The sequence below is a fragment of the Bos javanicus genome, chromosome 5, assembly GCF_032452875.1.
Source record: "Bos javanicus breed banteng chromosome 5, ARS-OSU_banteng_1.0, whole genome shotgun sequence".
Taxonomy (NCBI): domain Eukaryota; kingdom Metazoa; phylum Chordata; class Mammalia; order Artiodactyla; family Bovidae; genus Bos; species Bos javanicus.
Genome location: NC_083872.1, coordinates 16,017,345 through 16,041,074, shown reverse-complemented (window position 1 = coordinate 16,041,074; position 23,730 = coordinate 16,017,345). Strand labels below are relative to the sequence as shown.

Below are 23,730 nucleotides of genomic sequence, written 5' to 3'. Positions count from 1 at the left end.
CATGCTCAGTTGCCTCGGTCATGTCCGACTCTTTGTGACCCCATGGTCTGTAACCTACGAGGCTCCTTTGTACATGGGATTATCCAGGCAAGAATACTGGAGTGGGTTGACATTTCCTACTCCAAGTGATCTTCCTGACCCAGTGACTGAACCCAGTGGCATCTCTTACATCTCCTGCACTGACACTGTGCCGCCTGGGAAGCCCCCGACATACTAAGTACCAGGCCATTAATTCAGTCTCCATTCTGAATTATATTCTTATATCTGTTCCTTAGAATTTTTAGCCTTTGGGTATGCTAAGCTTTGGTTGGAATTATTTAGGGAGTGGTTAGATACATGCAAAGAGTTTTGTGCTTTAGAAACGTTCTTGTTTTATCAAAGTGAAAAGATAAATATTATACATGTTGAAAATGTGAAAATGTTTATGAGAGCTGCCAACTCTTTAGGTACCACCAAGTTGGGTGGCATAAGGTAAATAGGAAAAAGAACACATCGATTTTGTCGAAGATTATCTCTGACTTTCAAAATAGAGATAGGCATGGGTGTAGTTTGGGGAACCCATCCTTCAGGCAGCAGCTACAAAGTCTGGGGCACCAGATGTGTGAGTAGCTCCTTCTAGGGAGATATTCATTTTATCACTATAGAGAGCCAGAAGGATAAGGTGAAGAAAATGTCCACATTTTTGTTGTTCTCTGGGGAGAACCACAGTCAGGTTCTAGATGTGTGCTAAAATTAGAAGTCAGATCCTCAGGCAGAGTTTGTAGGATATGAAGGTAGACCCCTTGTAGGAAAAGACAGAGATGAGGTTTTGCCTGCTCTCCCTCTACTGAGCCCTGGGGGATAGGGAGTATTAATACATGCTTCGTCTGGCAGCAAATTATGTTCAGACACCGAAACTGCTTTGCCAAGAACTTATCTAGCACAGGTTCACTGCAGGAATTATAATAATTTCACAAGCCAATAGTATACAGGATAATGTCTCTTAATAAGCCAATAAAGAAATAATCTACTTCAAACCATCAACAGATTAATTACAATATTGTTTCAGGCAAGGGAGATAAAAGGAATAAAGCCCAAATTTAGTGGAGGAATATCTTTCTATGCATTGTTCTCGAGAGAGTTGGCTTAGCTAACCGTGAGCTGATGTCCAACTGCTGGTGCAAAAGCAAAAGTCCTTTGTTGCTAGGGTCGTTGCTAGGGTACAAAGATGCCAGCTTTGATGGGAAAGATGATTTTCTTCTTGGGGCCTCTGCATGATTTTGACCATTGCCAGCAAAGAATCGCCTTGCCCAGCCAGGAGCTAGTGCCCCAAGGTCTTTGGAAAGCTATTTTGATTAGCAAGGAAAAGTTGCCTTCCCCAGGCCAAACATTTTCAGTTGCTAGTCAAACCTCTTAATATTTAAAGCTTAAAATCCTCTAGCCAGAGTCACTCTTTCACAAAAGTTCTTTTATTTAAAAGAAAAATTTTTTATTTACTTAATTTTTTGGCTGTGGTGGGTCTTTGATGCTGCTCGCAGGCTTTCTCTAGTTGCAGTGGGTGCGGGCTACTCTTCATTCTGGTGCACAGGTTTCTCATTGTGGTGGCGTCTCTAATTGTGGAGTGTGAGTTCTAGGTGGTAGGCTTCAGGAGCTGCAGCACACGGACTCAGTAGTTGAGGCTCACTGGCTCTAGAATACTGGCTCAGTAGTTGTGGTGTATGGGCTTTGTTGCTCCATGGCATGTGGGCTGTTCCTGGACCAGGGATCAAACCCATGTCTCCTGCATTGCAACATGGATTCTTAACCACTGGACCACTAGGGAAGTCCCCAAAGTGCTTATCAATAAGCTCCCAGCTGTGCCTGTCAATAGCTGAGCTACTGAGTGTTCATGCTAATGATGATATCCTGACACAGCCTTCTCAATGTAAACAACTTCATTAGAACAAAAAACAAGTGGATTTTGAATCATATCAAACCAATACCCAACATTGCACAAGTGTGAGCATGCCTGTTAAGAACCGCTCCTTTGTTTACCATAGTCTTATAGGTCTCATGGACATAAATCATGTTGGCTTTCAGGACTGAGTGTTGGGGGGGACCTGTTCCTCAAGTGGAAGTGTAAAAAGTAGGGGCACCAGATGTGCAGTCCAAATCCTTCGCTTCTGAAGGTGACAGTAGGAGTTGGGTATCCCCTCCCAATTGTATGCCATGGTGCCAAGATTGGGTTGTATTGCCAAGGCATGTCTCAGCTTTTCTTACCTGTTTCAACGTGGTATATTCTCATTTGCCCAATGTAGGAGTTGCTCAGCTAGTTTCTTTATTTCTTTCAGAGGGAATGGTTCCATCAGTTCAGTTCAGTCACCCAGTCATGTCCGACTCTTTGAGACCCCATGAATCGCAGCATGCCAGGCCTCCCTGTCCATCACCAACTCCCAGAGTTCACCCAAACTCATGTCCACCGAGTCAGTGATGCCATCCAGCCGTCTCATCCTCTGTCATCCCTTTCTCCTCCTGCCCCCAATCCCTCCCAGCATCAGGGTCTTTTCCAATGAGTCAACTCTTCGTATCAGGTGGCCAAAGTATTGGAGTTTCAGCTTCAACATCAGTCCTTCCAAGAACACCCAGGACTGATCTCCTTTAGAATGGACTGGTTGGATCTCCTTGCAGTCCAAGGGACTCTCAAGAGTATTCTCCATGGATGCTTGTAAATTTGGCATGCCTTCTAGTGAAGGAGTTCAGGAGCTTTCCATGCTGTCATCGGGGTGGACCTCAGGCAGGGGATGGATTTAAATTTAAGTCTCACATAGCTCAAATTAACCCAACAGTGATTGGGAAATCTCAAAAAGTGCAAATACAGAGTGAGGTTCCTGACTTTACATCTCAAAATAATTGAGAATATTCCTGTATTATTTCCTTCACATTCAAGTAGTTCTTCCTCTTTGTATTTCACAAATCTATTCTTTCCCATTTTAAATACAGTTGACCCTGAACGACATGAGATTGAACCGCACAGACCTACTTACATATGGATTTTTTAAAATGAATATATACTGCAGTACTACACAATCCCTGTTGGTTGAACCTGAAGATGCAGTAAATAAGGAGCTGATTGTGAAGTTATATATGAGTTTCCAACTATACAGGAAGTCAGTGCCCCTAACCCCCATGTTGTTCAAGGACCAACAATACTGTCAATTTCACTTGACATTTTTGTTTATTTCCTTCTCAGAACAGAATCTAAGAGACAAAAACTGAGGCATCATTTCCCAGGCTGCCACTGATGAAGGTGAGTTTTTACCTAGATTCTGTGTTGTTTCACATAAAATCAGGGACATTGTATAGATACCTGAGCTCATAACCAATCCCTCCGAAGTAGAATCACTAAGTTGGGGCTTAAAAATATGTAGAAGCTATGTGGAAAACCTCTTACTGAAATGGAGCAGGACCCCGTAGTCCTTGCTCCCTATGTCTTCAGCCTGCCTTTTGTCTGTGGAAATTTTTACCCAAAGAATGAGTTTAAGCAAAGAAATGAGAACATGCAGAAACAAGGGAAAACAGTCAAAAAAGACCAAATAATATTAGTCTAGTTAGTCTATTAGTGTAGTCATTAAGCATCGTCAAGGATCTTTTGTTCCTTCTCAGGTGCTATAGATAATATTCTGAGCCGTAACTTGGGAGCTGTCTTATAGATACTGAAACCCCCACTAAAAAAAAAGGTGGAAAAGTTAACTACACAATGAGCAGACTCTGGCCATGACAAAAGCTGCCACAGTTCTGAGAACTGGCCTCAAAGAAATGGAAACACACTGACCCTGAAACTGAAGATAAAGTGTACCTAAAACAAAACGATGCTGATCAGCCCACCTATGACCAATTTCAAGATGACTGTCAGAGCTGACTGTGCTATCTCTGCATGTATCCCGCTCCCTCAGACTATTAAAGCTCTTGCCCACTGATTGTCAGTTGGGGGGGAGTCGGCCTTTGGATCAAGGTCCGCCTCCCTCTCTCTCCTAGTTGCTGGTATCCAAAATAAAGCAAACTTCCCTTTCCACCAGCTTGGCCTCTTTATTGGCTTTTGAGCAGTGAGCAGCTGGCCTGAGTTAGGTCACATTATTATAAGAGAAAATCCCTTTTGCTGCTAATTTATTCATTTGTGAACAAATCCTTACTAATGCTTAGCAGGACTGGTGCTCAACCTTTGGGAATTCAACTGTGAAGAAGAAAGGCAAAATGTCTGTCCTCACAAAGATTACACATTTGGGTGGGGGTGAGAAATTATATACGAGTAAACAAATAAATGGCTATATAACTTCAGGTTACGACATGTGCTTTGCTGATGCCTACGAGCCAAAGACCGCAGAAAGCACACTCCCACAAAATTGAGTTTGCCAGTGCTGGAAACCTCATTCAATGGAAAATCATGGGATCCCAATAAGAGGGTATATGTATGGGCCCTAGTGGCTCAGACGGTAAAGAATCTGCCTGCAGTGCAGGAGACCCAGGTTCAGTCCCTGGGTAGGGAAGATCCTCTGGAGAAGAGAATGGCAACTCATTCCAGTATTCTCGCCTGGAGCATGCCATGGATAGAGGAGCCTGGCGGGCTACAGCCCATGGGGTCGCAAAGAATCGGACACGACTGAGCTACTAACACTTTCTTTTTGTACAGGATTTAGACTTGTGATTTGAGGAGTGTTCTGAAAGTGTGGTTTTACTCTGCTTTGGGTGTTTTCAGAAAAATGAGGGTAATTTTTTGACTAGATATGATGGTGGTTTTACGCTAGAGGTAGAAAAATAGAGCTTAGTTAAAGTGGCCTCGATCAAATTATGTGGAAAGGAAGATGTTTGATCATTTCTGTGGTTTGTGGTGTTCTTGTTTTTGATTTTGCTCAGATAGAATTACAGAGTGGTCTTGTTTATTGTCTTTCACCATCAGGGTTAGAATGACCCTGTCTGAAGTTTTATACTGTGAAATCATTTAACAGGAGGGCACCATAGCCTCACTGCTGGTGCCAGGACAACTCCCAGTTGATTGCTGTCAGTGGCTGCTTTTCTTTTCTTTTTCACATATAAAGAAAAATAAAGTAAGTTAGATGAAATGAGATGGAACGCATTCAGGGAAGTATGGCCGTGGACAAATAAAGAAAGTTGGATGGATGTTGACTCAGGGATAAAGGTAATTTAAGAAAAATCTTTACTGTATGCATATCACATGTGCAGAGATCTAAATGATGTGAAAAATAAACTATGAGAAACTCTGTAGAAGACTGTAGCAATTAAAATAATGGTTGAGGCATAGCAAGGAGGCTGAAAAATGCAGTGCCTGAAATAAGTTAGAAATACATTTCTCTTTCAAGTAACAGTCTGGTTGATCCAGGGTGGTGAGGCAGATTTGGTCCACAGCATTGTTAAAGGATTTAAGCTCTATCAATCAATGTCATCTTCAAGAGAATGGTATTCATTTGTGTGGTTAAAATAAATTCATATTTAAAACCAAAAAAAAAAAAACAAAATAAGGAAAAAGTCAAAGTTCAGGGAATGAAGTTTCTCTTTAAGTTATAATAGACCCACAAGTTATATTTTTACATTTTTTCTACCCATTATCTGTTGGCTCTAACTTAGGCATTCCTATGAAAAGGGAGACTTGTCTTTTAGTGGGTGTCCTGTGTACAGGGAAAAAGATTTTTAACCAGAAGAGCTTTCCAGAAAAGAAGTTTCAGCATCTGTAAAGGCTCTGGAGCAGAACAAACTGGATATGTTAAAGGAATGACAAGAAGGCCAGTGTGACCAGAGGAAGTGAAGCCGCTTGGTCCTGCCTGACTCTTTGTGACCCTTTGGACTGTAGCTTATCAGGCTCCTCCGCCCATGGGATTTTCCAGGCAATAGCACTGGAGTGGATTGCCATTTCCTTCTCCAGGGGATCTTCCCAATCCAGGGATCGAACCCAGGTCTCCCGCATTGCAGGCAGATGCTTTACTGTCTGAGCCACCAGGGAAGCCCTGAGACCAGAGGAGGATGAGTGGAATTCAATAGAATAGACAATACCAAAGCATTTCAGGCCTTTCATGACAACATTTGATTTTATTCAAAGTGAAATGGAAAGACATTGTGGGGAGTTGAGGAGAGACATATGGCATAATCTAATTAATATTTTTAAAACCTTATTCTGCTATATGGATGCAGATAAATAGAAAGACAATGGGAAAATGGTTAGGAAGAAATTGTCACAGTCCAGCAAGAGGGGGAAACTTGCAAATTAAGGCAATAATGGTGGATGATGTGGCAAGAAGCAGAGAGATATGAGATGTCTTTTGAATGCAAAGCAGCAAAAGTTCTTAATAGATGAAATCCCAGGTTCGTATTAAAGAGCGTGAGTGCATGCTCAGTCACAAAGTCGTGTCTGACTCTCTGAGACCCCATGGACTGTAGCCCGCGAGGCTCCTCTGTCCATGGGTTTGTCCAGGCAAGAATACTGGAGTGGGTTGCCATTTCCTTCTCCAGGGGATCTTCCCCACACAGGGATTAGACCTATGTCTCCTGCTTGGCAGGCAGATTCTTTACCTCTGAGTCACTTGGGTGGTGGCGTGTTGCAGAGAAGAGTTAAGAATTATGACTAGATTTTTTTTATACCTCAGTAGGTGGTGGGACCATTTACTAACAAGCAGAAATGAAGCAGTGAACCTCAGAAGAGAAGAGACAGTTCCTCCATTGAAATGGAACAGAGTGAAGGGAAATGCTAGGGGATTGTAACATTCAGTTGTAGGACAATGATATAGTTTTCTCCTTATTGCTTTGAATTTTAGGTGAGATCATTAGAAAGGCATCTGACAAATGTGAGGAAAAGGATGAGAGTTGCAATTCAAGGAAAAAGATAAGATATAAAACAACCAGTAGAGAGAATTAGAGGCAAAATTTATCAGGCAAAGGAAATAGGGATATTGGACAGTACTAAGGACCCACTTGAGATTGGGGATCACAAATTTGAAATGTGTCTCATCATCAGGTTGGGGATTTTTCTCCAGCTATGTTCAGCTTCTCAGGTGAGGTCAGAATCAAGGGGAGATTTCAGTTTAACAAATGGTGTTTGCACAGGCTCATACAAGGTGGAAGGACAGGATGTTGAGGGTAGTAAGACAGTAATTTTAGTTTTGGATGATAAAATCTAAGCTAAGTAAAGTGCAAAGTGAGAGTGTGATTAGTAGTTGAAAAGTGAACAGAGGTGGGCAATAGATTAAGTAAGATCATAAATGGTAGAGTGAGAATCATAGATTATATGAACTGAAAAGAGAAGATGACGTGGATAGAGTGAGCAGAGTGTTTGGAATTGAGATTTTTGGAGAAGTTGAATTTATTGAGAGTATAATAAGTTCTATAGTATGACTGTGGAAATGATGGGATGAGATGAAATGGTTAAAATGTTTATTATTGGAAGTGAAGATGTCAGAGACTGAGGAGGGTGATTGTGGAGCGATTTTGCCCACGTAGGTGAAACTCATGGATAACGAATGAAGCAAGTAATAGGAGATCAGCTGTTGTTCAAAACGCCAAGGGTTAGATCATGAAATTGTGTTATGCTCCGTGGTTTTTTGAAGGAGAAAGGAAAACCGGTATGAAAGTGGCTAGAAGAACTGTTAAATGTAGTGTGGTTAATATATTCCAGGCACTGTTCTAAGCATCTTATGCCATATCAGACCACTTTGCCCTCACCCAGCTCTGACGTTTTGTAGTTGAGGAGACAGAGAGGTGTCTAAGAGTACTAGTGAACAGTGGGGCTGAAACTGGGTGTCCTGACTCCAGAGTGGACACTCCTAATCACTATGGAATAGTTTCCCTTTTAGGATCAGTTCCTTGGGCACTTTTTAATGTTGAAGCTGATAAGATTGTAAAAGATGGTGGGGAAATGGTTATGAGAAATCATGATTTTACCAGAAAAAAACTCAGAGATTGGTGGGCTACACTTAAATCCTAAGTGGAGTTTAGCCTATGGGAGGGAGTGCTCTCAACTAAAGGACACAGAGTTCTCAAAACTTCTTAATTCCAGAATAACTCAAAACCTGGTTATCTTCCTTCAGAGATGACTGTGGGACTTGGTTGCATTGCTGTAAATAGAGGTCCTCATAGGCCACCTGTCAAAGCAGCAGTCTAGGAGACCACTGTTAATGGTGGGTCGGAAGGACTATGAGGGTTTACGAGACCATAACTACAGTTTTTAAGGAAATTTATGAGGAGTTATTTAAAGTATTCCTTTTGCCTCAAAAATGTTCTCCTAAGTGGGAAACATATTAGTCATACAAATTCCTCAGTGAAGTTAAAAATAAAGCTATCATTTACTGAATGTGAGGGGGAAAAGTGGATAAGGGTAACTATTCTAATGGAAGTAAATTTGCAAAGAAACATAGTTCTGATGGCTGTTGTCTTTTTATTAGCTATTAAATTCATTTAACAGAAAAACAAATTCAGTCTAAGATCATTCATTAAGACACGCATAATTAACAATAATTCATTAATCATTCTTTGAAGATGGTCCTATTTTACTTCTATTACCTTCCCCATTTCTGAGATTAATGAGTAAGTCTTGGAAAAGCGCATGTGTTTTAGTTCAATGAAACATTCAAATAATAAAACAGGTGTTACTTTGTTCTGGGTTAATGACAGGTAGGCTAGACTTTGCGGTAAAACTGTCCTAATCTCTTTTAATTTGGTTTAGAATGGCAAACATTTTAACTGCTTGAACAACCCATTAAGTGCTTTGCAAAATGACAAAACATTCTATGTGACTTAATTAATATCTACTCCAATTATACACAACACTTCATGCTCAAGATCTAGATTTATTTTAAAACATTTAGTCCAATTTATAGTAATGCAGAAAAAAAATCACATCTAATAAACCACAACTGTAGAAGAGACAAAATAATTGTGCTCTGTCACATTTCCACACAAATATAATTTGATATTTCATTAAAAGAAATCACAATCACATGTAAATAAAGTATTTATCCTCTCAGTAGTAGTAAGAACCTCTTTTGAGTATGTAGGGTCTTCTGGGTTTATTCTCATAAAGCTGCCGTTTCAGAATGTAAGGAATTTTTCTCTTTATCACTTCTTCCTTTTCATTTTTGTCATTTCCAGCATCAAGAATGTCTTCCTGAATCAACTACAAGATAGACAGAATATGAATCAAACTTACATGCATTAAAGTCTTCCATTTCAAGCTGTTTCATCTACCTTTTATCTCATTTGCACTCAGACGTAAGACATATGTGGATGATGTGGTTCATAGCAATTAAGTGTTTTGCTTGAGGACAGGTAGATATCAGGTGGCTGAGAGGATGAAAACATGGTTTTTCTTATTCTCTGTTCAGTGTTCTTCCTAGTTCATCAGCTAGCTTTAAACTTTTTTTATTTGTCAAGGCCATATTACTACCTCCAAATGAAAAAAATTCACTTAATGTTACTTTCAGTATTTTCCTTCAGTGTATGATAGATCAAAAGATGGAAATATATCATAAGTCACAACAAATATAGAGATCTGAATTTAGTGAACCAAGTTTGACCTCAAAGGTCAATAGAAATTTATATTCCATTGTTAATTAATGATTTGAATTGAAAGCCATTCTAGAGATCCATTTCTCAGTCATTAGAGAGAGGAATGCTTGTTCTGCCTACTTGCTCAGCTGTTTAAGCAAGGCTCTGTTTAAGTGTTAAAGATCTTTAGCCTGTGCTTCTTTAATTAATCATTAAAATCAAGTTCACATTCAAAAACTCAAGGGAGTTAATCTTCATGTAGAATCTTGCCTAATATCTCATTGAACACGCTGTATTCTAAAATTAGTTCCAAACACTTTTTCAGATAGTACTGCTCTGATTCAAAATGTTCAACCAGCATAAAATATTTAGAAACTCTTCCCAGAATTTTGCACATGATTTACATAAGATTTTTATACAAATCAATGCTAATGTTCAAGATAAGAATTATATTCATATTTGTGATTGTCTTCTAAACTTTGGGGTGACTATAACTAGTACTAATAGGAGACTAAGTTTTTAATCATAATCTGTATGCATTGAATCGTATCACAAATACTTTATTTCAACCCACAGCTATTCAATTTCAGAGAAGGAAAAACAGCTACTGTCAAAAAATCTAGTTCCTTAATCTTTTGTTTCTCTGTGCACATAGTCTGTAATTGCTTGTACCACACACTCTGAGTAATATCATCATTTCATTTTAAATCACTCTGTAACATTTCAAATAGCAAAAGTTTTAATCTTATGTGCACCTGATTTTTGTGTATTATGATTTATTAAGGGTTTTTTTTCTGAATAAAGAGCACATAATTGACATTTCCCAATTTTCCATGTTTTATTGACATAATATTTTAAAGAGAAAATCATTTAACTGGAATTGGAATTAGAGGATAAACAATCCAGCAAGAAAAATTAAAAACCGTTTTTTAATTTTATTTTAATCTGGAAAATACTTTTTTTGTCTAAAAGTTAGAATAAATACTAGAAGTTCTGCACTGCATTTCCTCTTTTCTACAGGATATCTCTGTGATGGCATGTTATAGAGATGGTTATAGAGATGGTCATATTAGCAGGAAAGGCACCCTCAGACCCTCAGTTCCCTGATGTTGGTGTAAGCCCAGAATATGAAACATGAAGTAAATTTCTCTTAGGGGTTAATCCAAAAGAAATGTTTCCCTTGTTGGGAAAATTATAAAATTATAAATTTTCTTAAAGCATTTTCATCTTCCTTTTCTCCTCCAAATATTTTCAAACCAAAGGTGGTGAGTCACCAGTGTAGTATTTTTTTAAATTTTAATTTCATTTTTAAATGTTTAGTTGGAGGAGAATTGCTTTATGATGTATTGGTTTCTGCCATACAACAATGCAAATCAGCCATAAGTATACACATATACCCCCTCCCTTTAGAGCCTCCATCCCACCCACCCCCATCCCACCCCTCTAGGTCATCACAGAGCACTAGCTGGGCTCCCCGTGTTATATAACAGTTTCCCACTAGATATCTATTTTACACATGTGGTGTATAATATACATCCATTCCTTCATTGTAGTTCTGTATAGTTCTATATTTGGCTTTATTAGCCAAATAAAATTAGCTGAATCTAATTCAGCTTCTAAGAATGATTGAAATCCACCATCCACACACTCAATTAAAATAGAAGTAGAAGTGGTAAGTGGAAATATATATATTCTTATCATTCCAGTTTTATTTACCTAATATTTTCAAATACAAATGAAGCCTTTTGTGTTCTGTGTTTATTTATAAACAAACACACAGGATTTAGTGTTTCTAAGAAAACATTTTGAGTTTCCTAAATTTCTTCAGCATGCCACTACCACCACCAGCACCAAAAGCTGCCTACGCACGCCATCCACAATAAAAGCCTGTGGATCAAATCTGCCTGAAGATAGATCCCCCTTTAGAGACCAAAGGAAAGATATTTTGCTAAACTTCAAATATTTGCAAAACACTTTAAAGATCTGAAGGAATGTTAACCTCAACACATGGTTTATTCTTCCTTAATATTTGTAAGTCTTCCTGTTATGATAATTATCAGGATTAAAACAATCAGTGTAAATGAGAGTTAACTAGTATAACCATAATCATATTCATATTTTTCTTTTGTTTTACCTCCCAGTGTTGAAAGGCCCTGCTGTGACAGATTTTTCGGAGCTGGTATATCGTCAACATTGCTTCCAAGCTAAAACCATCTAAGGCAGCAGGAAATTTCCTTCTTGTAATGAGCTCCTCCTCATGAAACTCTCCTGTTTCCTCAGCTTGGCTGTTCAGGTTATTTATAAGACTGCAGACATTCAGCAGGCTCATTTTCCAAGAGGGAACACTTGCCTTACTGATCTGAAATGTAGAAAGAAATAGCTATTGTAATTAAACTTATGTCGTATGAGTTAGAAAAATTTCTACTGTGCTAAGCCATTACCTTTTAGGATCTAACTGTTACTCTAGCCTAACACTGTTATTAACTTAGTAACTTCATATCACAAAATTGAATAGCTCCAAATACTTCATATCCTCTATTTAACAAAAGCAATAAAGCTAACACATAAACACACACATACACAAGCAAAGCAAGAAAGAAAATAGAAATTACAGTAAATAGAAATGCGTAAATATATATGTATACATCACAGGTGAAAATATTCAAATACCACTCTCTGTTTATTATACTTCAGGTTAGTGTCCAATGGAACAGCAACTATGATGGTACTAATAAATATTGGCAATTATAGTATTGTGAGACCACAAATCTATTCCACACATTAATAGTTGTCATCTTGCTGCTGCTGCTGCTGCTAAGTCGCCTCAGTCGTGTCTGACTCTGTGCGACCCCATAGATGGCAGCCCACCAGGCTCCCCCATCCCTGGGATTCTCCAGGCAAGAACACTGGAGTGGCTTGCCATTTCCTTCTCCAGAATAGTTGTCATAGGTAGCATCAAAGCTGACTAATTTATTTATCTTAAAATTATAATATTTTCTAAAATAACTATTCTTTTCTAATAAGACCCTGTATGAAACCATTATTACCATAGTAAACAGCCTTCTCATTTGTCAATTTTAGGAGAAACTAAATGTGAAATAACTTATAAAAATTAATAAACCTCAAAGGACACAGACAAAAAAAAGCATCAGTTTTTTCTAAAGAACATAAAAAATGTTTTGTAATGAACACAGAGCTGTGATAAGAAGACTCAAAAATATTAGTATCGATTCTATTGGCATCAATTTTCTCTGAATTATTCTCCAAATGCAGTGCAATTGCAAATCTGGAAAATATGGGGAGACTGGAAGAAGAGGGAGTGTAGGGAAATAATTATGAATTCGAAGTATGAATGTGTAAGAACCAAGAAAATTTAGGAAAATAAAAAGCTCATGAGTCAGGACTTACTCTGCCAGATATTGAAAGATATCTTAGAGCTCAGTGATCAAAGAGTGATCAGAGAGCGATCAAAGAGTGGTCAAAGAGTAATCAGAGTGACCAGAGAGTGATCAAAAAGTGATCAGAGAGTAATCAGAGAGTGATCAAAGAGTGATCAGAGAGTAATCAGAGAGTGATCAAAGAGTAATCAGAGAGTGATCAAAGAGCAATCAAAGAGAGCTGAGCGCCAAAGGATTGGTGCTTTTGAACTGTGGTGTTGGAGAAGACTCTTGAGAGTCCCTTGGACTGCAAGGAGATCCAACCAGTCCATCCTAAAGGAGATCAGTCCTCGGTGTTCATTGGAAGGACTGATGTTGAAGCTGAAGCTCCAATACTTTGGCCACCTGATGCGAAGAGCTCACACATTTGAAAAGACCCTAATGCTGGGAAACATTGAAGGCAAGAAGAGAAGGGGACGACAGAGGATGAGATGGTTAGATGTCATCATCGACTCAATGGACTTCAGTTTGAGTAAACTCTGGGAGTTGGTAATGGACAGGGAGGCCTGGCGTGCTGCAGTCCATGGGATCACAAAGAGTCAGACACAACTGAGTGACTGAACTGAACTGGACTGAATCAAAGAGTAAATCAACAGAGCAAGAATAAATATTAAACTCAAAAGAGAATATAATGTCCAAATTTTGATCCAAGTCCATATGATTGAAAAGCACATAGCAAAGTGTGCATTTGAAGTCCTTAAGACAGTTGGTTCAGGGGAAATCTGGATTTAGATCTAGTTATAACCTTTATTTATATATTATAGTCTAACAATATCCAGATGGGTTAAATATGAGTAAAAATAAAAATATGTAAATATATAGAATTTATTTTATAAATTTGGAAATATATTGTTAATCAAATAGCCAAACCAGAATCCATAAAGAAAAAGATAATTATATGCATAAATTTGTAAATTATCTCTAGAAAGCTAACAGCCTGAACTAAAATCAAAAGCAAGATATAGCGTAAAAGCTGTCACAAAATGCTAATATACTTAACACAGGAGCAGCTCTTCAAAAAGAAACTGGGGAATACTCCATAAAAGATATTAAACCTCAGGCAAACAATATGAGCAGACAGGCACAGAATCACTCATCAAAGAACAAATATGTAACAGAAATATGTGGAATGACGTTCAGCTTGGCTACTAGCAAGTCAAGGACCCTAAAAGTAAGTACACTTGATGTATTTATGAGGATATGGAGAAACAACACTTTATCTTCTAAATATTTGTTGGTCTGAGTAAACCTTGCAATAACTTTTTGAAAAGTGTTTTTAGCAATATGTATTAAAATTGTAAATGTGCATACCCTTTGATTAAGATTTTATCCTAGGGACATGAAAACCTATAAGTACAAAGATATTCACTAAAATGTTTTCAACCAGTTTGGAAACCCATTGCTTCAATTTTTCTGCCATGGGAAACTTAAGAGGTAAAATGTTCCATTCTGTGGCAGCAACACCTGATTTGTTACCAATTAAGGCAACGCTACAATTTTATATCCAGAAAGCTCTTTAGAGATCATCTGAATATGTTCCTTAGAACACTAACTTTGTACTCACTGTTTTTAAAAAGGAGTTTTGCTGTCAAGTAAATTGAAAAACTTGAGTTTAAAGGAAACTTAAAAGATTCTTGAATTTAGTATCCCCAGAATTTTTTGCTTGCAAATATTCATTAAAACTTTTCAGTGTGTGTGTATGTTAGTCACTCAGTCATGTCTGACTGCTTGCAGCCCCATGGATTGCAGCCAGCCAGGCTCCTCTATCCATGGAATTCTCCAGGCAAGAATACTGGAGTGGGTAGCCATTCCCTTCTCCAGGGGACCTTCCCCACGCAGGGATTGGACCCAGGTCTCCTGCATTGCAGGCACATTCTTTACCATCTGAACCCCCAGGGAAGCCAACTGCTCAATGGTGCCAAGATAATATCCAATGCTCTTCAAACTAATTAGCCACAGAATGCTTTATTCATAAATTATTTGTCAGGACTTTTGTTGTCTGATTAATTTTTGGTTGAGAAAACAGTAAAGCATCTTGCTCTTTTCTGCCAGTTAAAACAGTCACTATAACACTTAGCAGTACTATTTAATATCACCTTATCCCCTGTCATACTCTGGAAGCACAGCAGAGAGAGTACTTTGAACCATACGGTATCTAAATAGACAGGTATTAATATTTGAGAACATTTCTTATGAGGTTTAAATAGTTTACTCAAGAAAATGACAAAGACTCTCTCTTTGATGAAATCTGAGTCAGGATCCCCTGAACCCTCTTCCTGACAAGGTCCCGACCTTGGTCTTTGTCCTTCATCCAACTGAGGCCAATTTTAGCAAGAATCCTTCAGAGTCAAGTTCGTAAAAATGCCTCACTGTTAGTATCTGATCATCCTAGAATTCTGCTTAGTAGTCTAGCAAGAATCCTCCTAGATTTAGATTTTCCTTTTAGTAATTTTCCATACACTGACCCCCTCCACCCCCCACTCCAACCCTGCTCCTTGGCTGGAAATCCACACTTGTCTTTGTTGTATTTGGAGTTGAACTTGACCTTTCTGCATACCGTGGATAGTTCTCTTTCTTAATAAAACTATACCAAAGCACTAGGATCAGTAATAAAGAGAATTCTATTGTGAGAAAAAATTCCTTTATCTTCCACTTCTAGTCAAACTTTGCCATTTCTCTTGACTTTCTGTTGCTACATTTTGGTGTCTAAACAGTTTTACTTTAAAATTGAAACTGCTCACATATTTTACCTTTAGAGTGGAAAGAGGAAAGCTGGAGGTTTTGGAAGTTTTAATATGGAATTATTAATAATATTATTAATTAATAAATAGTCAATAATACTATCCTTTTAAAAATTGAAATACAGCAATTTGCTTAAAATGGTCAAAAGTTTAGAGTTCTTATTTGCATAGAATACCCACAACAAACATGAATTGAATCAGAGAGAAATAAGTGGTAGTAGTTTTGTACAAAGCAAGAAATGAGCTTTTTGTTCCCATTTAGCACCAAAATTGGGATAATTATGCTTCTGAGTGCTTCCTCATAGTAGTCTGTATTTTACTTATTTCAAAGAGGCAATGAGATTCAAATTTTCTTCCATGATCTGTTTTAAAGACATATTCCATAACTGAATGAAAGAGAAATATATAACTGTGTCTACACTTTTGCTACGTATTTTTCTTAAGAATAAAACTAAACCACACCATATACTGGAATTGCTTTTCCCTTGCAGTATCTTCATCAAGGAAGGAATCATAATCACTCCCACATTTTTGCAAACTAGCTAGCACTCCTCAAACCATAACACATTTTGGAGATTACTTAGGACCTTTATTTATCAGTTTAAACTTGAAATCATAAAGGTAAAATCTCTACCAATACACTAAGGCATACTAATCTGCTTCATTATTTAAATAAGACTATTGACTTCACTTGTCTTCCTATTTATGAGTTGAAGTGATTGTAGTCATGGTTATTCTGATTGAATATTAAACAAAGGATCCATTTTGTTAAAGTTAAATATACTTGGTCACTGAGTTTTAATGACTAAATAAAATTTGATCATTTGTGATAGGAAGTCTAACAAGTTATGGTAGAATTTGGTTTCAATGTGTTCAACTTTTATGGATCTGGGCAATTGTGGAAATACCCAAATGTCTTCTAAGGACCATAGTAGAAAATATGTCTGTTAGCTTTCAGATAATAATGTCTCACAATCCTAAACACACACACAAATGGGTATTTCCCTTTCACATCCACTACGGAACATAATTCTACTTACATGCTAGAGGTATTGCCCTGGACATCTGCCCAGTATATCTTTCATCATCTAATTAGGGAAGACCTGAGGTGGCAGGAGGAATTCTGAACATCTATCTACTTTCTAATCACAGCATCTGTGGAGTCTGGAGTCCTCAACTTTGGGACCCGTGTTACAACAGTGATTACACAGGGTGACTGCCTCACTTCAAAATATATTTTTGATTTTTGGTTTTGTTTTGTTTTGTTGAGAAGCATCTTTTGGTTGGGAACGCTGTTCTCTAACCCTACATTTAGATATATTCTGATTATTTCATTCTGAGTAAATCAAAATTGTGTAGTAGTGTGGTACCTGGGGATATTCTAATTGAGTTTTATTCTTAGGTATAGGCTGGAGTCTAAAAACCTTGCTTTCAAGATCCCAAGAGAGGAATAATAAGGTCCAGTACAAAGTTTTATCTGATTCAATACAAACAATACGCAGGTTCCAATAACATGTCTGTTATGGGGAGAATTTAAATCCAGAGGAGGACTTCATGTAAATGTCCCACTACAGTATTCTTGCCTGGCAAATCTCATGGACAGAAGAGCCTGGCAGGCTACAGCTTATGGGTCACAAAAGAATTGGACATGACTTAGCAACTAATCAACAACAACTGCTGCTGCTGCTGCTGTTAAGTCGCTTTAGTCGTGTCCGACTCTGTGCGACCCCATAGATGGCAGCCCACCAGGCTCCCCCGTCCCTGGGATTCTCCAGGCAAGAACACTGGAGTGGCTTGCCATTTCCTTCTCCAATCAACAACAACTAGGAGATCATAAACTCCCACCCCAACATTTGAAAATAAGGATACAAAGGCAAGCATTGTTAACTAGCCCCCTTGCTTAAGATCAGACTGTTCACAAGCACAGTTGCAGGCTTACATCTCCAAGTTTCTGTTTGCCGGTCTTTGCTCTTTACTTTCTGTCACATTTCTTTCATGGATTTCACAAACTTTCATTCTTACTTTAGGAACTTCATTTCACTCTCCCCAATACAAAAACAAAAGGCAAAAATGTCGCTTAATTTTCACTTATGTATGTAACTTGAAGTCAGTGTATCTTTCATCATATACAATGTGATTGAAATGCAGAGAGGATTTCCACATAAATGTGACTACTTAATTAAATTTGCAATGTAGTGATTGATATCACTAAACTTCTGTCCCTGTCACATTGATACCCTTAAGTCCTTTGAACTTAAGGAACAGTTTACCCAAAAAGGAAATGCCTCCCAGTGAGCTTTTCAGTCTCAATGGGAAGCTCTTACTATAAGAAGAGGACACCATGTTTGTAACAAGAGTTCATATGTTTTCAGTCTTTGGTTTAGAAAGAAAGAAAAAGTTACCTTTGATGTATGCATATTGGTCAATAAATCTGTTTCTAACGCTTTCATTTCCTCTTCTGAATCTGAGTAAAATCAAAACCACATGTTTACTATATAACCACATATCATATAATTATAATTTGAATATTTAAGATTAATCTCAGAAAACTTTGTCTTAGAAGTTTATTGTATTTGCTATGTATTTATTCTCCTTATAATAATATTAAAAAAAAATTATAGTTTTATTTTAGGCTAACAGAATAGAACAATAGAAGCACTTTTACAAAAATAGGCACATGATTTTATGCCGAGAGCTCTCGATGATTTGGAGTTGTTTAATCTCTGAATCTCAGGATAATAAAACCTGATTACTACAAAGATGTCATCAAATATGCTGGTTAATTTTTACTGGCAGTAGTCTACATATACATAGAGTGTATATATATTGATATTTTCAAAGCAAGATAATGAAAAGGTAAGTACAAGACATTTTTTAAAGATAAAACCAAAGGAAGTTACTTATTGATAATTTTGGAATAAGAAAGACACTGAGATTTATTTTATTTGAGATGCTATTTTACAAAACACACTTTGAAAGATTTGTTTCTCTATATTAAGCAACAATTTAGAATTATGTGTACTTGGCAATTTTATCACAGGCTATTAAAAAATCATTTAAGCAAAAGTAGAGATGTCCACCAATACATGTACAAGAGTGTTGAAAATGGACTTCTGATATTTTTTAGAATATCCTTTGTTTCCACTAATGAATATTTCACAGAGAAGAAAAACTTGGAAAATACATAAGGTAATAGAAATAAAGCTACGGGACACTATAATGAAAACCAGAGCAGGAATTTGAATTAAACATTTCAGTGTTATATTTATGACATTACAGTATAAAACAGGTTAAATGATTTTTTCTACACTTATCCCTTGTTTTTTTTTTTCCACCTTGATGTGATCATTCAATTATTTTTTAAACATTAATTGGAGCATATTGCAATCATTATATTTCATATTACTCTCTAAAATTTGAAATTTATTTTCAAGGTAAGCTATTGATAGATATTTAGCAATGTATGATTTCTTCTTAATTATTACATGCAAAATACACTATAGGGAAATAAGTTTTATCAATATAAGAATGATATTATTCTAGTTACATTATGTATTAACTTAAATGACATTCAAGAAAATAGTGAAATTGTCACAGAAAAAAGTTACTTAAAATATATTCTTAAAAAAAACTTGGCATTTTTTTTTTATTTTCCTAGAGATCATTTTCTACAAATAATGCTTTATTCAGTTGATTCATTAAACATGAATATTCATTTTATCTTTATACACACACTATGAAGAAAATAATTCTTGAGAGGGAGAAGCCACCATGTCTTAAGAGAATGAATGAAAATGATATAAAACATTTCAAATACAATCAGTTTGAATTATGAGTTTGCATTTTGACAGGCACCACTTCTGTACTTTTCATTAGATCAGCTTGATTTAAGTTTTACATTTTTTTTCCCTAGTGATTACATTGCAAACTGGAACATGAAGTGTCTCATTGAAATCCCTTATACTACCTAGCAAATTTAAAAAGGGAAGGGAAAATTTTCAGTTCTTGTAATCATAAAGACAGAGAAAGAAAATATCCAGTTTCTATCACTAAAAAGCAAATCAGAATAAGGGAGAAACTCTTCTCCCCAGATACATTAGCATTAGTAACAACACACTGCAAAAACAGAAAAAGATATCATTTCAGGGAGTTGTGAAATGCAGCTGAGCTTACCTGAGCACAGACTCCAGGAGCTGAAAGCCAGAAGAATCATGCACACCAGCTGGATTTTCATTCCTGCCATCATCTTGAGCCTTCTAGCAAGCCAAGTTCATAAACGTCAGGAACAGGCTGAAGGGGGCTCTCTAGCACAGCTGACTTTGGAAGTACTGAACTATGAGAGATGCTTTGACCATTCCCTATATATACATGCAGGAGATGATGTCATGAGTATACAGAGATTATCTCTTCACGATGTACCCTTCATCTCCAACCCACCCCACTTCCTCCTCCCCTTTTCCTTTGTCCCCTCACACTTCACCCCCACTTCTGAACATCCAGGAACAGTGACATCTTCCCTAATTGCCACCGCTGCTCCAGATTATGACGCACAAAAGGAGTCATTCAAAAGCAATTCCATATAGAGCATACTGGAAAAGAACTTCCAGTACTATTCTTTCCCCCATTTCCTCTCATTCTTTAAGAAGTTGTCATTCTGATTTCGTGAGGCATAAGATCTGTTATTTCTAGTGTGAGCAAAATCTCCAGGATGAATGCCTAAAGTCAGTAATTCTTTAGGTTTGGAAGTTGTTAAAGAGTTAGGATTCTTTTCTGATAACCCACACTTTTGAACAAGTGTTTTGTGGTTTCAGGAATAATATAGTTCTGCTATACACTGTTGCCAATAAGCTGAAAGAAGAAAGGAGGTGGAAGATAAGCAGAGAATCAGTTATAATACTAGGTTAAGCAAGAGAATTTAGAGAAAGGAGAGAAAACCAATTTTAAGGGAAACTCGTAGCTCTAAGAGTATTATTTCCTAACAAATCGTAAAACCTATATAAGTAACTGGAAGGATGATTGAATTACATATGCTGACTTATGGTTGAATGTTTTAGAAAAATAATTTGATGTTTACAAAATCCAACTATAAATCATTTATGTGCTAGCAGTCAGAAATATGTATTGCTGCATCACTGACTGCTGTTTTCTGATACTTTCCTCTTTTTCTGTCTGCATTGCTCTGCTCCTTTTACAATCATTCTTGCTGCCACATTTTGTTCAGTCTGTAACCCCCTTCTCACTGGCTCTCACCACTGTATCAGATTTCTTGCCCCGTGACAGTCACAAAAAGGAGACTGCGCTTCTGGGAAGGAGAGAATTCTAAATAATCACTGTCCACCAGTCATGTTTCTAATACAGCGTCTCTTCACATGAGTTACAATGACACTCATTCCCTCTCGGGGTTCTCAGTAGAAAATTGCTCAAAATGTTTTTTGGAGTGAAGTTTTCTTCTTGTATTAAGTATTTCAGGATATATGACATGATCTGAAAAGATGGTACTGTTAGAAATGTGAATATTTGAGGTTAAGGGGTCTGAGACCTGCTCACTTCTGAAACATATCAGATAGTAACAATCTAGAAAAGAAGCCTTGATTACTACAGAGAGTTGATTTATTCCCTATAGTATATGTCTATGGGATTGGCTACTCTATTTTACCCTATACCTAAGAAGAAGGACTAATTTCCAACTTTTAATAATTTAAAATAGTCATTCATGTAATTTAATATTTAGGAATTTAACAATGGCTGATATTTTTACTACTTTTAGTTTGTTTTACAGGTCTACATGCCACACAGCATTGAACATGACTCACTTGAGGAAAGTTTTGTGTATACAGTGTAATTAACTAGCAAAGAAATGTGAAATATGTACTCTGAATTTTTGCTTCCGCGCCACTAGGGGGCGCAATAGAGGTCTAAAAAGCTGTATTTTCACTTAACCGATCATATTAGAATTCTGAGAGTTCTGCTTACTTTTTTCTCACTGTTAGAGCATCTTTGTGACAGAATACTTTAAGGGCACTTTAATAAATATATCAAGAAATTTTATATTTTTTTGCATCACATTTAAATTAGTCATTTTATGAGCTTCTGACTTGCAAATATAAAAACTAATCTTTTCAAATGTGTGATAGCAGCCAGATTGTAAAAAGTAAGTGTGATTCCTATTTATCTCAACTGATTTTTTAATACATGAGGTTCAGGGAAATGTTGGCAAAATTTATTCCTAATTAGTTAGCTGAAAAAGGAGTAGAATGGATAACGGGAATTCAATTTGTTTTAAATGGTGCTGCAGCTGCTGCTGAGTCGCCTCAGTCGTGTCCGACTCTGTGTGACCTCATAGATGGCAGCTAACTAGGCTCCCCTGTCCCTGGGATTCTCCAGACAAGAACACTGGAGTGGGTTGCCATTTCCTTCTCCAGTGCATGAAAGGAAAAAGTGAAGGTGAAGTTGCTCAGTCGTGTCCGACTCTTAGCGACCCCATGGGCTGCAGCCCACCAGGCTCCTCCTGCCATGAGATTCTCCAGGCAAGAGTACTGGAGTGGGCTGCCATTGCCTTCTCCTTGTTTTAAATGTACCACTTTAATATTAGCTGTCAGTGTAGAAATTATTTTAAATATGACAAACTGAAAGAATTGGGGGAAATGTGTAAACAAATGTCAAATGATTCAAAATCAGATAGATTGTATACACTATTTTTCTTTGTAGGGAAAAGAAGGTATGTGACTTTTGTGGTAAAATTATGATATAGATAAACATTATCAGACCTTGAAATGGTGTTTTGAAAAAGTCTGTTACACCTTTGTTCTTCAGCCCCAATGTCTTTAAGCTATGGAAAGCCAATTAGATTATCTGTTCTAAGAAAAGGAAAGTTATGTGTGGATATTTGCCTTTAAAAGTATTTTAAGAAGTACCACAATGATGCCTTTTATGCAGGATTTCAGGCTACTTTCTATGGAGGTGGGTGAAATATCCTTATTCTAAAGATTTTATGCCTAAAACCCTAATTTTTATTTAGCTCTTGAAATACTAATGAAGAGTTTGAACATTACCCTGGGATTCCCTAGTGGCTCAGGTGGTAAAGAATCTCCCTGCAATGCAGGAGACACAGGTTCCATCCCTGGGTCAGGAAGATTCCCTGGAGAAGGAAATGGCAACCCACTCCAGTATTCTTTCCTGGAAAGTCCCATGAACAGAGGGGCCTCACAGGCTACAGTCCATGGGTTTGCAAGAGTCAGACACAATTGCAGTGATTGAGTACAATCTTTATTTGTTGGCCTTCCAGGTTGAGGTCATCATGGAACAGCTAATTCTAAACAGGTTTTATCTATTTATCTAAATGCTTGAATACTTGAATGCTAAATCACTTCAGTCATGTCCAACTCTTTGCTACCCCATCGGCTCATCAGGCTCCTCTGTGCATGGGATTCTCCAGGCAAGAGTACTGGGGTGAACTGCCATTTCCATAGGTTTATCTAAATAGGTTTAAGGGGCTTCCCAGGTGGCACTAGTAGTAAAAGAATGCACCTGCCAATGCAAGAGACACAGGTTCAATCCCTGTGAAGATTGTGAAGATCCCTTGGAATAAGAAATGGCAACCCACTCCAGTACTCTGCTTGGAAAATTCCATGGGCAGAGGAGCCTGGCGGGCTACAGTCCATAGGGTCTCAAAGAGTCAGAAATGACTGAGCGACTAAGCACAGATGATAACATCTCTACTGTAGCTAGATTTCTGAGTTTCTACTGTGGCTTAATTCAGACCTGTATTAGTCGATTATTGATTTTAAAAAATCAACAGAAATGCCTGAAGGATTGGCAACTGCAAAGAGTGGTCTGTAAACATATTTAATTTGGAGATGGAAAGCTCAGGAACTATTTAATAAATAGTGTTTCTTCATTTTTAGGTGATTTCTTCCTCTACCTTTGAAGGTTCCAGTAACCCATTTACATAGAGCTTCCTGGACTCTCCAACCTTTTTATACTTTAATACCTAAAATTTACCCTGTAGTGTTTCTACCATCTGGAATCTTCCTTCCTTCTTCTCTGTG

The 23,730-nt window shown here is 37.4% G+C and overlaps 1 protein-coding gene across 1 annotated transcript; it reads right to left on the bottom strand.

Moving 5' to 3' along the window:
- Positions 1-8,375: 8,375 nt before the first annotated feature.
- NTS (neurotensin) lies at positions 8,376-20,189 on the bottom strand. The gene is made up of 4 exons (XM_061415669.1): positions 19,856-20,189; positions 18,085-18,146; positions 11,639-11,863; positions 8,376-9,133 (listed from the first exon to the last, which is right to left on the bottom strand). Exons 1-4 carry the CDS (start codon positions 19,926-19,928, stop codon positions 8,981-8,983), a joined length of 513 nt encoding a protein of 170 aa, XP_061271653.1. The 5' UTR covers positions 19,929-20,189; the 3' UTR covers positions 8,376-8,980.
- Positions 20,190-23,730: the final 3,541 nt, after the last annotated feature.

Excerpts from the sequence above, each read along its gene's own strand:
- NTS (XM_061415669.1), bottom strand. The coding sequence starts at position 19,928 with ATGATGGCAGGAATGAAAATCCAGCTGGTGTGCATGATTCTTCTGGCT. Across the intron at positions 18,147-19,855 it reads CTCCTGGAGTCTGTGCTCAG|ATTCAGAAGAGGAAATGAAA; the intron begins GTAAGCTCAGCT and ends GATTTTACTCAG. Across the intron at positions 9,134-11,638 it reads GGGCCTTTCAACACTGGGAG|TTGATTCAGGAAGACATTCT; the intron begins GTAAAACAAAAG and ends TCTATCTTGTAG.